Source organism: Rhinoraja longicauda, chromosome 4 (genome assembly GCF_053455715.1).
Source record: "Rhinoraja longicauda isolate Sanriku21f chromosome 4, sRhiLon1.1, whole genome shotgun sequence".
NCBI lineage: Eukaryota > Metazoa > Chordata > Chondrichthyes > Rajiformes > Arhynchobatidae > Rhinoraja > Rhinoraja longicauda.
The window spans coordinates 19,392,436-19,410,498 of NC_135956.1; the positions used below are offsets into that span (position 1 = coordinate 19,392,436).

Below are 18,063 nucleotides of genomic sequence, written 5' to 3' on the forward strand. Positions count from 1 at the left end.
TGCTTAGTTACTCCAGCATTTTGTGCCTACCTTCGATTTAAACCAGCATCTGCAGTTCTTTCCTACACACTAAGTAGACAACGTTCTAAATTATTGAGAAGCTTGCCATTCATTAACATTTAGATCACAATAATAAAATTCTGTCAGGGCATGAGACACCCAAGGATAAAGATTATCAGGCAGCATAATTAAAACCCTGCAGTGTGAAGTCATTAGAAAACCATGACCTTGCAATGCAACCAGACAGACAGCTGAAGTTGACAGATTCTGCTTTTCTCACATGTGCAGTTGCCATTGTTTTGTCTTGAAGATTCTGGTGATTGCCTTCTGGAACTTTCCAGGAATCTTTGTGCCTGGCTTAATGTTTGGAAATTATAACATTTTGTGGCACAGAAGCCCGCTGCTGGCCCATTGTGTCTTTTGGGAAATTTCCCAGTTGATTTTTTTTAAATGCACAATGCAACAAAAATGAACATATTTCCTGTATCTGACTGTTTAGCACTCAACTTCACAGATAAATTTGTCATGACTTATTTTTACCCGTAAACATTTATACAAACATTTAATTCAACAAAAAATCAAAAGAATTTAAGAATCTGCAACTTTCAGCACTTATAGTTTTGTCAGAATGTTGTTTGTGTTATGTTGCATTCCTGTTTGAATTACATAATGTTACAATAGCTGAGCTAATTGCAACATCAACAAGGACATTTGGTGTATTTGTGTCTTTGTAAATCTTAAAAGCTTGTATAATGTTCCAAAAATCACGTTTTTCCAATTGCTGGCAGCTAAATCTTTAGGAATATGAGAAACAATCAAGGTCATGGAGTTATACTTGTATAAATTGCAATAAATATCCCTCACCATTGAATTCACTATATTATTAAAAAGCTTGGATAACTTTATCTTAAATGTTACATCATTGAAATTCCTTCATTTTAAGGCTGGTGAAAAAGCCTGGCATATAATGAAGCACAGTTCTTTAAACCCCCAAATTTTAAAGGTTACAAGTTATTCCCTTTTGGTCTCCTCCAGCTTCAGAAAGATGCCTTCTCACAAAGGGACGGTTCCAAAATTCACGACAATTTGGAGAAACACCTCTATGTAAGAACAAGCTTACAATTTGCCTTTGGCTTTGCCTATTTCAGTGAGTGTTACAGAAGTAGTAGAGCAGCAATCTTAGTCTAAACATAACTTCAGAGAGGTTAAAATTACCCCCTTAAATCGGTGCTATAAATTTGGCATTGTGCCTAATAATAATTTTTCTTCTGAGGCCCAAGATGTACATACTTTCAGACATTCCTTGCCTTATAGACTGATGGGCCTTTCTTTAGCATAGGGAAGTGCTTGGATCTGGATTGTGGCAGAGAGAGCCCTGGGTTTGATGGGAAGGTGGGCAGAAGGTTGAGGTATCAGCCAGCGGACAGGATTGTGGCACGAGGAAGGGTCATGTTCAGTGTTAAGATAGGAAGGGTGAACAGTATGGAACAACTTTAGTTGTATCTGAAGTTGATTTCCAGTAGCTGGGCTCCCCCTCCCATTCCCAGTCTGACCTTTCTGTCATGGGCCTCCTCCAGTGCCATAGTGAGGCCCGCCGGAAGTTGGAGGAGCGGCACCTCATATTTCGCCTGGGCAGTTTGCAGCCCGGTGGTATGAACGTCGACTTCTCCAACTTTAGATAGTCCCTCTGTCCCTCCCTTCCCCTCCCCCTTCCCAGATCTTCCTCTATCTTCCTGTCTCCACCTATATCCTTCCTTTGTCCCGCCCCCCTGACATCAGTCTGAAGAAGGGTCTCGACCCGAAACGTCACCCATTCCTTCTCTCCCGAGATGCTGCCTGACCTGCTGAGTTACTCCAGCATTTTGTGAATAAAAAGCTGGGCTCCTTGGTTCATTATGCAATGAAGAGGTTCTTGGATGCTGTGAAGACCTGTTTTTGTTCAATTGATCCTCCCAGTCTAAAGTGTACCCTTGCGTTGGTGAAAATCTCAGAAGAGTACCCAGGTGTGTTGTTTGGCATTGGGTTTCATTGCACATTTGAGGTACCTCCGTGTTGTGTCAAATGCACTGAGGACCAGGAAGAATAGTTATTAACCCCGTAATCCATGTGGTTAGTCTCCAATTTACTTAACTTAATTTTTTTTTCTAAGAAATTCATTGCAAGTATTATGTTCTTTTAAATCCAACATTGCTAATATTTCTTGACCAAGTCAATTTGAATAATATTTGTCCATGTAAACATGATATATCATGCATTTCTAATTTGCTTGCAGCCAATTTTAAAAAAAAATGTTTTCTCCAGAGTTTTAGATTACACTTGGAATCAAGTCCTGAATGTAGTCCAGACAAAAGCTGTGTTACAACGTTACTGCTGAAACCCGTCAGGGAGCAAGTGGAAACTGAGTCAGGTACAGTTGAACATACCATTATCATTGCAGTTTATCAAGAAAGATATAGCTTATGTACCTGCTTTTGGTCAGCCATTGGATTGAGTTTTAGTTACATTTATGTTGTGTTTTGACCATATCTTTACAGAGCACTATTTTAGGCAACAGAATTGTTATCCCCATTCGATTCAAATTCTTACCCTCTTCAACTTTTCCATCCATATTCTACAGCAATACTTTAGAATAATAAAATATTTTTACCTCTTCCATCTCTTTTTACACCTTCGTAAGTTACTTCAAAAAGATGGACTGCATGGATATTTCATGTTTGGTAGTTTGATCAAAGCTACTGCTATTGCTATCGGCAGTCACAAATTGGCCACGTACTTTTTAACTCGTTGTACTTTCATCTTTAAATGATTTTAAGCTGTTTTATATTCCACCGGGTGGCGCCACGATGGCAACCTCGCCTACAGTCTGTCTGTCCTTTTCATCTTTTTTGTTATTTTTGGTGTGAATAGAAAGTATGTGTTAATGTTCTCTGGTTTGTTTTATGTGGGGGGGGGGGGGTCGGGGGAAACGTTTTTTTCAATCTCTTACCTTGCCGGAGATGCGATTGTTTTCCGAATCGTATCTCCGGTCGCTCTGCGGCCTAACATCATGGAGCTGGAGGCCTTGCTTGGGACTGACTTTGAGCCCCACAGCGAGGCGTGGACTTACCATCGAAGCTGATTCCTTGCCTGGGATTGACGCTCCAACCGCGGCCTGCAGACTTTAACATCAAGGAGCTCGCAGTCTCGGGTTGAGATCGACATCAGGAAGCTCCAAAAGCCGCACAACGATCAACTAGCTCCGACCCGGGGTAGATCGCCCGACACGTGGGAGCTGAGATTCCTCCTGAGCAGGAGTTTGATCACCATGACGAGAAAGGGCCGTCGCCGGCCAGGGGAGTTGAGATCGTCCCGTCAACGGAAGGTTAGGGACCCCCGACCGCTGGAGGACAAAGAAGGGAGAGACTGAACTTTTTTTCGCCTTCCATCACAGTGAGGAATGTGGAGGAGTCACTGGTGGGTGATCATGTTAAAATGTATTTTGTGTGTTCTGTTGCTTTTTATTGGTGTGACTGTATGGCAAATGAAATTCCTTGTATGTTGCCAAGCAAACTTGGCTAATAAAGTATGATTATGATTAACATTATGGGTCAATTATGTTTGTACGTAGCAAATATTTAATTATATTTTTCATTTTCATATAATTTAAATGGTTGTTTAGAACAGTCCAAAAGTTATTTTTGTTTTGTTCATTTACAATTGTAGGGTCATTGCTGAAGGAAACTGTACGGACTCTCTTCAGTAATCCAGATTCAACAGAAGTGAAAAATGAAAGGTACGTCATGGTTTTTGATTAGTTATGCGGACGTTATTTACCTGAACGGTACAAATGAGCGAAAACTGTTCATATTGCTTATGGATAATTGCGTTAGCCAGACAACCTTGAAATTTGATCGATTATACAGATCGCCCATTCTTGAGTTGCCGCATTCTACTGAGAATGTGTTCCATTTTGCACACAGTACATTAGAGGGAGTCATTGGTGTCAGGGTGGGGCTCTGTCTCCACAAGGAATCTACAATAGCTATTTGTAATAATGTGGACAATTGCATCTGCGACAGATATTGTAGCAAATTTATCCCTCATGATGGTTTGCCCAACACATGCTACTGATTGAGTCCAGCAGCTATCTGCCTTCAGTGCTTTACTACCTCAGTCAGTAGTGGTGCAAGTAAGCCATTCTTGGTGATGGACATTGAATCTCTGCTATCCAGAGTGGTCTTGGTTGCCTTGCTACTTTTCAGTGCTGCATCCATTTGTTGCTCAACAACGAGGACAACTTGAGTCATCTGAAGGTGAGAGTTAGGTGGCAATCTGCAAATGATTTCCTAGCCTGTGTTCAGCCAAGCTTGGGGCAAAGGAGAATCCACAGATTCACTCCTTTGGAGGCTTGCTTGAGTATTAAAATTATAACCCCAATGCACCATGACCAATTCTGAAAATGTTATGTAATTGCATTCAGCAGTATTTGAGGGGTTGCTATTTAAACCTCATGAAAGGGGAGAACCAATACATTTATAAACTAGTGTAACATTGGTTGAGAAATTACTAGCATTAATCTTTGGGGATATTTGACTAAATATCATAAATTTCAGCTGATCAAATATAGTCAACATGCATTTTTAAAGGAGTGCTATGGTTGATAAACCAATTCTTTAACAGCCGACTTGTATATGGAGAAATGGCTGCGTAGTATTTATGTAATCCTTCAAAACGGCTGGTCAAAGCTCAGAACAGAAACAGTTAATTGACAGCCCAGAAAATTAGCCAAATAGCTGGATACAGTTTGGAGATAATCAATATGTACTCAAAATGAGTAAAATCTGTGTCACCAAATGACTTTAATGTTATGAAGGAACCAAATATGGGCAGCATTGCAAATTAGGTAAATGAACCCCCTACATTACTGAGATATAAATTTATTAAACAAATGGGCAATGTGGGTAAACAACTCTGACTTCCGGTAGCCATAGAAAATTGCATGTCCCTGTACACAGAAATAATCAAAACGGACACCATAATGCCCTGTTTGTATGTATGATTTGGAAGTACAAGGAACTTACATTTTTGCTACAGATATATAGTGACCTGCTTAGACCATACCTAAAGTTGTGAGCTCTTCTGATAGGATTGTGGGCTAAAGGCTCCATGGTTTCATATGTTACTAAAGGGATTACCTAGCAATGTTATACTCTGAATGCAGTGCCATAATCCAAAAAGATGGATGGTCCAAGATAACCAGGTACTTGCAAGCAGAAACGTTGCCTGAATATTAGAAACAAAAAAAATTGTCTGCATTGCAAATGTTTGGTAGAACTCCAAAAGACCCATATACGTTTCGGAAGGACAGTTAAATTTATCTCCATAGAGCTACAAAATGAAATGTTCATGACTGGTTCACTTATGATGTTGATTCCTTTTACTAAAATGGAAAACTAAGAAAATGTCAGTTGCTCTTCAGAGCAGCTTCAAGTGTCCTGATTTCTGATGCCATGCATGAAGACGATTATAATCAGACATTAGAATACTGGTAGTTATTCTATAATGCAAAAACTTGCCTTCCTCACAAACGTTACATAGAACAGTATGTCTATGTACCGAACAAGATGCCAAGTTAAACAAGTCTTCTCTGCCTGCATGTGATCCATATCTGTACATTCCCTGGATATTCATGTGTTTATCCAAAAGCCTCTTAACCTTGCCCTGCTTAACTAAACTTTCCTACTCTAACCTTAAAGCTGTGTCCTCTGATATCTTTTGACAGCCTTTGACATCTCCGCACCGGGAAATCTGATTATAATAGTCTTCATGTCCACCCTAACAATGCCCCTCATAATTGTATATTCTTGTATCATGTCTCGCTACAACCTGCGATGCTCCAGAGAAAGAAAATTCTTCCAGTAAACAGGGTGACCAAAACTGTACATAATACTCTCCAAGTATGGCCTAACCAAACTTTATAAAGCTGCAAGAGGACTTTCAGACCGATGAAAGCAAGTATAATATATGGGTTCTTTACCACACTATCTAGTTGTGCTGCCAATTTCAGGGAGATATTGACTTGGAACCCAAGATCCCTCTATACATCAATGCTGTTAAGGGTTTTGACATTAACTATATACGTTTCCCTTGCATATATATATATATGTAGATTTTATTTTTTTAATTTTATTTATTTATCACTAACAACAGAGTTAGAGGTTTCTTCCAGCCAGAATGCCAAGCCACTGTGGATCCCTGGATTAAAAGATTAAGATTCCTGGCCTCACATAGTAGACAAACTCATTATAACAACAATCGTCAATGAAATGCGCTGTATTCATTGCAGCTAGGGAATGGAATGGAGATATTCTCAAATGTAAATATAATTCCCAGTGGTGCTCGACAACTTTGTCCAAATGAATGTGGTAGAATTGAAAGTACAGTTTGAGAGTTTTTTGTTTATATCTTTTAATGAACAATGTGTCAACTTTTATTCTTTCAAAGTGTATCTTTGTCTAATCAGCTAACCATAGCGAAGAACACTGCAATCCCCCTTGAGTTTTCTGTACAAAAAGAAGCCAAGCCATCGGACAATACAGATGGAGGTGGGCTTCAACAAATAAACCCTGTAAGTTCAGAACTGAAATCATTACTAGTTGCAGGTGTTATTTCTGAGTCCAATTTAACGTGTCAACTTAAAGTGGAAAAGTTATAACACTTTAAAAAGGGCTCCTTATTATAATGTAACCCAAGACATGATTGTCAATGCTGTTAGAGACCTGTGATATGACAAAGAGGCTAAATAGCATTTCATGAGAAAGTCAACAAATGCGGTAGGTGGTTTCATATACGTCCAGTAAAGCTCCATTAAACCAGCGCACTCAGGATTTGGTGCTGGACTAGCAGATTATATGGACTATCAGATGTTATTTGTTAGTACTCCAAATACATCACAAATTCAATTAAAAGATGTTACAGAATATTTCGGCAAACCTGTTACTTTTCAAAGGACCACAGGAAACAGAACAGGTAAGCTTCAATGGAGGCTAACAAAACAGGTGAGTTTAAAACGAGTGCTGAAACTGGTACCCAGCGAATGGTTAATACATGAGGAAGATGCCATCAGGGTTTCCACATGGCAGACTATCAGAGTTTTACATACACTTGTCTCTAAATTGGGAAACAATCTGGTTTATGAACTGACTAGAGTGACTTCAGGACTTGAGGATAGCCATATCATTAAGCAGACTCCAGATATGCAGAGAAGATTGAGAGGAAAGCAAATGAGTATTGAGGGGAAATTGTTTGCTGAAAATCTTCCATTGATTTATGCAATGCGCTGATTATTCAAATTTGGACTACCTTGCTCTACCCACTGGAAAAACTAAGATTATTTTGGAGGAAGATGAATTGGGAGGTAAATAATAGTAAGAAATGGACCGTTAGAGTGTTTTATAGATAAGTAAGGATATGGATAGCTTTGTAATACAATTTTTTTCTCTGTAATTGGTACATAAACATCTGAAGGAGATATAATAATAATAATAATAATAATAATGCATTACATTTATATAGTGCTTTTCATATACTCAAAGACGCTTTACAGAGATTTAGAGAACATAGGGAAATGAATAAATAGATAAATAAGTAAATAAGTAAACGAACAGAGAAAGGAGACAGAAGGTGAGGTGACCTTCAGTGGTTGAAGGCAGTACTGAACAGGTGAGACTTCAGCGATGTTTTGAATGTGGTGAGTGTGGAGGAGTCTCTAACGGTTTGGGGTAGTGAGTTCCATAGGGTGGGAGCAGCGATGGAGAAAGCCCTGTCCCCCCAGGATCTGAGTTTGGTCCGGATGTGGGGGGATAGGAGATTGGCAGCAGCAGAGCGGAGGGTGCAGGTGGGAGTGTGCCTGTGGAGGAGGTCGGTCAGGTAGGATGGGGCCAGGTTATGGAGGGCTTTAGGTTATGAGGAGGATTTTGTACTGGATTCTCTGGGGGATGGGGAGCCAGTGGAGTTAAGCAGTTGAAATGATAACACATTTTATGCATAAAATACTGTGTGTACATATAACGAATTATAACATATCTTTGCAGGATTCTGGGCAGAAAAGGATTGGAGCAATTTCTTGCACTACATGTGGAATGTTTTATGCGGCTTCTATCCCAGAAGATGAAGCTCAGCACTTTAAATTTCACAAGCATTTTATCAGTGCTGTAAAATATGTGGTAAGATATTAGTGCATTACATCACAAACTGGATGTCTAGTTATGCAAAGAATTGCATCAGTTGATCATTCAGAAATGTGACATAGATGCTCTTTAAAAAAAACCAATGTGTACATGACATTTTCTTCCCAGAGGTATTTCTCTCTTCGAGTGTATTTCACCAACACCACCATGTTCCTGCTTCACGCCTTTTCTTTGTCGCATCATATTCAAGCTTAAATGTTTGTATATTTACCCCAGTGGAATAGTTGACTGGAAGCAATTCTCAAAGCATTGTTGGCACTGCTTTTTCGATGGTAGCAAGAATGCATATAATTTTGGCCAATCCCTTCTGAAAAATGTAGCTTCATTCTCAAATGTCAAAGATGGAAAATATGGGAAGGGCAGATTTAATCCATGTTTCAAGATCTTACATTGTGCCATTATTTTGTTACAGTTCCTTGTATTTAAAAGGAAACTATTAGATATTTTTCTCAGACTTTTAATCTTAAAATACTTTTTATAATTGTAATTCTTGCAATTAGAAAACTTAAGTATTGTTTTCTTAAGCCATAATATTTTGTAAACATAAACAATAGTAGTTTTGTATAAAAGGCTCTGAAGATCTGTGTGTGTACTGATATAGAGCCTGCACCAAAGCTAAAATATATTGGAGATATTTTATCTAGTTGTATTGGTGGATGTTGATCTTGGCAAAATGATTTTTAGAATGTCAAGAAGGCATGTTTAAATGTATTCTTTTCACCCTAATCTAGGGCTGGAAGAAGGAGAGAATTTTGGGTGAATATCCTGATGGTAAAATAATAATGGTACTTCCTGATGATCCAAAATATGCCTTGAAAAAGGTAACTTTTGTTGTATTTAGTTTGGTTTCTGTACTTCGGTTCAGAATTGGTTCTGATAAATTCAGCAGGTTCCAGGTATTCACTAAAATGTTTTATATTAAATTTTTGTTGAATTTCAAATGACTTATGCATGATTATTTCAACTTAATTTTCTGTACTGTGCAACCCCTAGCAACACAATATCCTGAAAACTTAAGCCAAGTTAGAGTTAGTACATTGAATAACATGTCCTGAAGATCCTTGTGTATAATAATTTAAATACTACACCAAAAGTAATATGTCGGCTTATTTAATACTGTAGATTTCTTGACCTTTGAGATAGCCAACAAAATGGTGTGTTTCATTGCAAATCCTACAGATACAATAAAATAAGTGAAATAGGTGGTCAATCTAAATTTGAAAGATTTTTAATGTTTAATGACATTTTTAAAGATCTATTTTGAAGCTAATTTGTACGAGAGCCACTGTTTTTTCTCTGTATTTCTGCTTTGTTTTTGTTTTGCCTGTTTATATATGAATGGAATCTGACAAGCTTGTTGCATTTAAGATGATGTAAACTTTTGAGTAGCAAAAGTAGCAATCCTGTTTTAATGTTTTGGTGGGGATATTTCAGGTAATTGATTTATTTATTGAGAACAATATATTAACCACAGGTTGAAGAAATTCGAGAGATGGTTGATTATGACCTTGGATTTCAGCAAGCAGAACTTAAGTGTCCATCCAGAACAAAAACTCTTCTCTTCATTTCCAATGATCGTAAAATAGTTGGCTGTTTGATTGCAGAACACATACAGCGGGTTTGTATTTTATTTAAACTTTGCTTTGAAATCTTCGAATTGAAAGTGTTCAATTTGTATTGTGATAGTAGTACCTATAAAAGCATTTGCAGAGTTTAATTTAAACACAAGTTGTGTTAATTTTTTTTCTCTTGTTTTAATTATGTTGGCAATTAAGATATTGACCCTCAAAAGTACACAAAGTTGCTGGAGTAACTGAGTGGGTGAGACAGCAGCATCCCTGGAGATGTTTTTGGTCGAGGCCTTCTAAAACTTCACCTATCTGTGTCTCCAGTGTTGCTGCCTGGCATGCTGTGTTACTCCAGCACTTTGTGTCCTTTTGTGTATTATCCAGCACCTACAGTTCTTTGCATCTACAAAATGTTGACCCTGTTCAGATTGTTTGAATCCATCCAAATTAATTCCTTTTGCTGTTTAACTGTGTAGGGCTTCAGGGTTATAGAAGATAAAGCTATTCAACAATCAAATGATGCAATAATGCATGAACGCCAGCGCGCATGGTGCTGTTCAACCAATCCAGAGCCTGCAATCTGTGGAATAAGTAGGGTATGGGTCTTCGGTATGATGCGACGACAGGCTATTGCTACAAGAATGACTGACTGCCTCAGGTAAAGGGCAAATTGTGTACATGCTTTTGATACTCTTTTAACATGCATGTTATCCCAATAATCGGGAGTATTTTTAACTTAACTACGTAATAAATGATTAACAATGCAACTAGTTTTCATTCTTTCAAGTAATCAATCTAACATCACATAATTTCCATTTGTTTTACATTTCGTACAATTCGCCATGCATGATTTCAATATCATCATGCATAGATATACAATTCAACAATTCAAGTTTTTACTTTGTAACAATATTGTATGGGCATCTTAAGGCATGGGATATGATGATCATTTTTTTTTGGTTCATATTTTTGTGGACTAGACATTGAGTCACTAAAGTGACACCAGACCTCACTCAATGCAGCATAGCTTGTCCCCTTCCATAATTTCTTGCTACCGCTCCCAGACAATTTACAGTCCCTTCTGTTCCTCTTTGATAAGTCTTTCCTTTTCTCACTGTTCCCTTCCTCCTGAAACCAGTTTCTGTAAATCTTTTCGCCATTTTAAGCTGTCAAGCCTGCCGTTAAAGTCTTCTAACCTCTACGTATGTGAAATGGGATTGGAATTACTTCACAAACAAAATGTTTTTCAACAGAATGCATTTATTCTCATTTCTTTCCCCTTTCCATAGTTGCTACCATCCAGTCACCCAGCTCCACCTTTTTAAATCCTGATTGATACTGTCAACCACCCTGAAGATTCATCCCCTCCACCACCTGCATCATGGTTGATACAAAGCGCTGGGGTAATTCAGCGGGTTAGGCAGCATCTCTAGAGGACACGAATAGGTGACAATTTGGGTTGGGACCCTTCTTCATTGTAGGGGGGAGAAAGGTGGAAGAGAGGTGTGAGAAGCCAAAGTGAGGCAAGTGAGGTTTACGTCCCTGGCCTTTGTCCAACCTTCTGCCAACCCAACGCCCTCACCTGAATCCTATTGTTTGCCTGGATTTGTCCTGTTCCCACCTCTCTTCCAACTCCCCCCTACAATGTCTGAAAAAGGGATTTAACGCGAAACATAATCTATTCACACCCTCGAGAAATGCTACCTGACCCATTGAGCCACACCAGCATTTTGTTTTTTTTAAACTGGCATCTGTAGTCCTTATGTTTGCATGCAATGGTTGCTAGGTGCACTGTCTACCAAATGCACTGCAGTCATTCCGCTATGCTACTCTGCAAAAACCTCTTAAACTTGATTTGTAATACCAAGAAGGAAAATACAATGCCATCCTTTGACTGAGTTTAAATCCTGGAACCCCCTGACTTAAACGTACTTTCAAGAGTACTGCAACCATTCAAAAAGTAGCTCACCATCTCCTTCTGGGGGTATTGGGAAGGGCAGTAAAAGTGGGGTTTGCGTTTAGTTTATTGTTACGTGTACCAAGGTACTGTAAGTGATGCCAAGCCCCTTCTGCCCAGGTGCTATGTTGAATGTGATTCGCAACTATTGCTTAAATTCTTCCCCTTAATGTTCCTCATTCTCCATTTAGTTTGATTTCAGAACCAAGTCTTGTAAAACGTCAACTGAATGGAATGGCAGATAGTACACATGCAATGTTATATTGAGGATAAAAAGCACTTAATTTGAAATCTAATGACTTTCAAAGAATTGTTGGAGGCTGTGTTTGTAGTTGCAAAAGATCACATAATTTGAAGGGATGGTTTTTGGGTGGGGAGGGGGGGCAGCAAAAGAGATGCATTGAAAACTGCAGAAATATTCAGGATTTTATTCGGCTATAGTGTGCCTCGTAAAATGAGTTTTTTAAACATTTATGCTGTATTTAACTAAATTCTAAATTTATTATTTTGCAGGAGTAATTTTGTATATGGTGCATATTTGAGTAAAGACGAGATCGCATTCTCAGACCCTACTCCTGATGGTAAACTCTTTGCAACCCGATACTGTGGAACACCCAGGTTCCTGGTGTACAACTTTGTCAGCTAACCTCACAACAAACTTCTCAACTACCAGTGAAGTTTTTCTTTCGGAATAGCCTTAGACAATAGCTGTAATTGTACATGAAGCTTTATAAACAGTCTCACACAGTTTCAGGAGCTGGATTGTAGGAACTGTACTGCTTTTATATTACTGTGAACTCAGGACTGATGACAACCAAATGGTTGTTTATATCATAGAAAACTGGAAAGAATGCAGTAAATTTTGATCTTGATTTGTATTTGAATTTTAAAGTTGGAAAAGTTTTATCTTTTTTTCAGAAAAGCATGCCTTTATTTAGTTCAGTCATGCTTACAGATGTTTGGATGTTTTAGTAAGCAGACAGTTGTAAAAACAAACTTATCCAATGTACATATGATTAAAAACAGAAATTTCATTTTCTAAATCTGCTCTGTGGCCTTTTTGGTCTGTATAGAGAGAAGAAAAGCAGCTTGGTCTGTATATACTGTACAGTGAGCAAGCAGCTTTGAATGTGTTTTTGGAGAGTTGAGTAAGTAGTCTGATAACTAGATTATTGTGAAGAGTGCCTGTAACTTTCCCAGTTGTTGTTTCAAGGTTATCAGGCTGCTGCACTAAAGGCTAAACTGTTTTTGAGGTTCTGATCAGTTGCATATTTTATTAAACTGTTAAAAAAATATTGCCATTGTTTCTATTTTGCTCTGAGAATAAGCAGTTGTCAGTGCAAAATGTAATACCTCATTTAATATTGATGTTGAACCACTGCAATATTTGGTGTCCAAGATCACAGTTGATACTTTGTATTAATGGCACCTCTTGCTTTTGGAAAGGTTTGTTAACTCAAGAGTAGCTTATATAAATCTAATAACTGTGCCTTTTTCACTATGGGTCATAATTAGAGTTTGAATGCGATGGTTTTAACCCATTTAAATATATAATAGCTTTTAGAAAATACTCAAAGCTTGAGAGAAGATCATTACTTTACAGGAATAAGTAGGCAAATTATTTCTGTAGGAAATTTTATTTAAGATTTTCACACTACTTGTCATTGATTTTAAAGTTCCGACCAGTTTCCTAGTGATTTTTCTGAATTTCAATAATGCTGAATAGTTTCCCAGAACTAGATAGCCCTAATCAAAAGCATTTGAAGTTAATTTATGCTTAAAAAAAGTAAACAAATCTTGCATGTCAACAAATTGAGTCTGGTTAATCTTTCTTCGTACGCGCATTGAGATCACTTGATAGTTTAAAAAAATCTAAAATCTTTTGCCTCCCATGAGGAGTAAAATGGAAATGCTCTACTAATGAAAATGTTGTTATTTTTAATTTTTTTTATTTACCTGGACCTGTGAAATTGTCTTTTTGAATGCATTTTTAAAAATTTCAACAAAAGATTAAGTTGATTGAGCCATTGTAATAATACACGTTGCTTTAATCTTCAGAATCCCAATTTACTGATTTAATAACTCCAGCAATGCTTACATTTGGGTACCTTTTCTCAGTCTGGTTCACAAGGCAACATGGTGAAATGTTTTTCTGTTGCTTCAAATTTAATTTCTTTTTGTTACTGTTTATGATTAAGTATGCTCAATTGAGACTGTCGGTGCAATGGGATGGTTTTTAAGTGGAATGTGTGTGCATGTATATAAAAACTTTGCAAGTAACAGTTTCTTGCTAAATATTTTTAATATTGGCAACTTTTTTATTAAAAGTACTTAAAACTATTCACAGCATACCAAAACATTAAAAGATAAGTGAATTCTACTCAGCACTGCAGAATTTGCAGAGTAAATTTTAAGCCCAGTAATCTTCAGTCACCAGAGTTCAGAATAGTTAGCATTTACCTCATGTAAGATAATTATTTGTAAATAGGTATAGAATTATCAAGTTGGGAAGAAGTAGATATAGGAAAATAGTACAATCGGCAAGATGTAATCATAACATTGTATTTTACATCTCACCATCTCCCTGTATATTGTTTTCCTGTATTTGGCTGTTCCCAAAGTGGTGATTCTGTTTATACCATAATGGTACAATAAGATTTTTTTTAATATTACATTTAAATACTGGTGAATGCCATGTTGGCCTACGGTCAAGTGCCATTATCAGCATTGCTTACAGATTATAAAATGGCCCTCTGCAACTTAGACATATGGTATGAACCTTATCTATAAGTGTGAATTTACCAGTTTTGATTTGTTTTAACTGGGAGGAGACTAAAATTGTAAATATGATGCTGTACATCACTTTTCTAACCTATATGCACTAAATCTTAAATGGACCAAATGCAGCTGGTTGAAATTAACTTGTTTATTTTACTTTAACTGTGATTCTTTTTTTTAAATTAAATCATATGAGCAGACTTTGGTTTGCATTTAAAGATCGTTTAATGAATAACACATCCTATGAAATGAAGAAACCATGGACAAAGGCAATTGTTTAGACATTGAGTGGTACCTGACAAAGTTGCAAAAAGGAAACTCATCATTTATTTTAGTGACCGTTGACTATTATATATTTTATCACAATTGTTGCAGACATTCTAAGTGTGGGAAAATTGCAATTCCTATCCTGTAAGTTGTATTTAATACCATTCTTGTGTGTTTTCATATTCAGTATTATCTTGTAATTTGATCATACGTCTGTTTGTTTTGCAAGTGGGAGACATTATGTATTCCATTTGGAAGATGTATGTAACTAGGAAATTGCTCTGGACTATAAATTATAAATGTTAGTACAATAAATTTGATTGTTGGAGGGCTAAGTGCTGTCTATTGAATTATTTCTGATGAATGACACGAACCATATAGTTGCAGTTAATAAATTGCAGGAGTTAAGTTGAACTAAATAAAGTGCTTTTTGAGCTATCCAAATTGTACTCTTGTGTTCAAGGCCTGAAACGCATCTGGACATCTATGAAATCCAACCACAGCCTAAAGGTGGCTCTGTTGGTTTGCCCAGCCCCTACAGCCCAAACGAGAAAATAGACATAAAATACTAGAGTAACTCAGCGGGCCAGGCAGTATCTCTGGATAGAACGAATGGGTGACATTTCAAGTCGAGACCCAAGAGAAAACAGAAATGGGCGTAGTCAGTGTTATGAAAGGATGTGGAGACGCTGGGAAAAATGGGGGAATGAAAACCTACAGCACAACCGACAAGGTCTATCTCCAGTGAAGTTACTGGTCTTATGGTGTACTGAGCAAATGCTATATGTACAGCTTTAACATGCACTAAAATACTTTAAATGTAGCATTTTACAAGAACATTTATGTGCCAAAATAAGACCCATGGAAGCATCGAGAGCTCACAGATGTATTTTTCCCTTGCTGACCACAGAAGGCATATCAGACTGGTTGTTGTTGAAACATCTTCCACTGAATGGAAATGTTGTGATCATGGAGAACACAGATGCCTGTGCATATGATTAAACATTGACATATCAATTAAAAGATTATCCTCCATAATTTCTCTAGCAGTGCACAAATTTGGACATGCCCAACATAGGTCCAGTGGTGATATAACTTCATCTTAGGGAAATTCAGTCCGTCCAACTCCTCTCCAAACCTGATGGTAAAATGTCGTCCCTTCTGCCTCCTGAGGGAATTCACCTCCATCATCATGACCAAGGTCCACATCCCACCCCAAGATGTTCATCGAGCACTGGAGGAGCTGCATGCCGTGGTCAACAAACACCAGTTGACGTGCCCTGATGCCTTTACCTTCATAGCTGTAGACCTCAACAAAGCCAGGCTGAAGAAATCACTCCCAAGCTACCACCAACACGCATCCTGCAGTAGCAGAGGAGCAACCATCCTTGGCCACTGCTGTGGAGATGCTTATCGCTCCATCCCTTGCCCTCACTTTGGGGAAATCTGACCACTCAGCTGTGCTTTTTCCTGTATATAGGCAACAACTAAAGAGCGCGCCCCAAGCAGTGAGGATTGCGCAGATCTGGTCAGGGGAGGCACAGGAACAACTCCAGAAATGCTTGGGGTTGGTAGGATTGGGCAATGTTCAAGGATATCAATAATATTGGTGCCCAAGAAGAGTAAGGTAATGTGCCTCAATGACTACCGACCGGTGGCACTGACGTCCATAGTGATGAAGTTGGTTATGGCGCATACCAACCCCTACCTCAAGAACCTGGACCTGCTACAATTTGTAGGGAGAACATGCAAACTCCACAGAGACAGCACCTGAGATCAGGATCAAACCTGGTCTTCAGCAGCGAGGCAGTGGCTTTACTAGCTGTCGCCCTGTGGTTGATGTGTTGTTATTTTTCCTTTGCTTCAAGCATGTCATACAGTGTGGAAACAGGCCCTTCGGCCCAACTCGCCAACAATGTCCCATAAATGTCTTTAATTTCTTTTAAAACTAATAACCTTGGTTCAATATTTTAATCAACCATTCTTGATTTTCAAATGAAAAACTCAAGAAGCACTATAAACACATTTGAAATTTCAATTACAAGCATACTGACTTAGATGATACTCAGGTCTTCAATAAATCTAGAAATCCAAGCCATCCACTAAAAATTGAGTTTACAAGTCACTATGTATATAAAAAATCCATACCTGTCAAACTTTTTATTCGACAGTTTGGATAAAATCTAGAAATAACCTAAACCAAGGATCAGAAGTACTTCATTGTTCTTGCAGTAGTATTCATTCTTAAGGCAATTAATATATACTTTTCCTTCGTTTCTATAAAATAGCTTTACAACGCTTATAAAAAAAAAAACTGACGGAAATTTTCTTGGTCAATACGCGTATACACTTGATGTTTGGAAATTCAATAATATTTTTCTAGCATATTCTGAAGCCCAACATTAAATCTGCTAATATCGTTTAATTAAATTTACTGATCTTCAATTTGTGGTGAATTTCCCCAGAGAATTCACTCTGCCACTAATTATAACCCTTTATTCACAAAAGGTTTTCTTCAAATTTTTGACCATTATAGCCAGGGGCAAAAGTGACCAAAGTAGTTCAACATCCAATACCTTTGTAGAAACTAGATGCTGCAGATAGACACAAAATGCTGGAGTAACTCAGTGGGTCAGGCAGCATCTCCGGAGAAACGGAATAGCTGACGTTTCAGGTCTTGTGTCCATCTTCAGTGTAAACCAGCATCTGTAGTTTCTTTCTACCTATAAATGCTGGTTTACTTCAGTACTTTGTCTCCTAATCCCTTTGTTTATTTCTTCTCCTAAAACGTGCTCAATTGTCCATTTCTCCATTATGTAAAGAGCTCATGAGGGGTGGGGGGGGGGGGGGGATGGGGGGATAACCTATTAATCAAATGTATAAATGCAAAATAATCCGTAGTTTTCATTGTCATAATTGATATGCTACTGGGATTTTTTTTAAGCTACTCATGTATATGTGGATCACATTTTGTTAACTGGGAGATAATTACACATAAAAATTCTGCAAATAAATTATTTCAACCATTGGGTTTTTTTTCTGTTTAAATGTCAATTTAATACATTCAAAGTAAACTAACACATTAAAAACAAACTGGAATCACAATTGCAGTAAGACAATTTGACACAAACATTGTACAAATGTTGAAACTTGAGGTAGATCTGGTTAGCAAAATAACATTCACCATATTTAGGGATCCAAAAAGTAATTAAAAATCAGAATTAATAAAGATAAAGCAGCAATTAGATAAAACATCCTATCGAGT

General features: G+C 37.7%; 1 protein-coding gene across 1 annotated transcript in view; it reads left to right on the forward strand.

Annotated features, from left to right (window-relative positions):
• The window catches only part of LOC144592621 (uncharacterized), a 33,497-nt gene extending 18,373 nt beyond the window's left edge, over positions 1 to 15,124 (forward strand). The window contains exons 3-10 of the mRNA XM_078397300.1: positions 2,302 to 2,407; positions 3,703 to 3,772; positions 6,484 to 6,607; positions 8,073 to 8,204; positions 8,960 to 9,049; positions 9,703 to 9,846; positions 10,273 to 10,454; positions 12,267 to 15,124. Coding sequence (XP_078253426.1) covers positions 2,302 to 2,407; positions 3,703 to 3,772; positions 6,484 to 6,607; positions 8,073 to 8,204; positions 8,960 to 9,049; positions 9,703 to 9,846; positions 10,273 to 10,454; positions 12,267 to 12,399 — 981 coding nt within the window. The 3' untranslated portion in view covers positions 12,400 to 15,124. The remainder of the gene's footprint in view (positions 1 to 2,301; positions 2,408 to 3,702; positions 3,773 to 6,483; positions 6,608 to 8,072; positions 8,205 to 8,959; positions 9,050 to 9,702; positions 9,847 to 10,272; positions 10,455 to 12,266) is intronic.
• Positions 15,125 to 18,063: the final 2,939 nt, after the last annotated feature.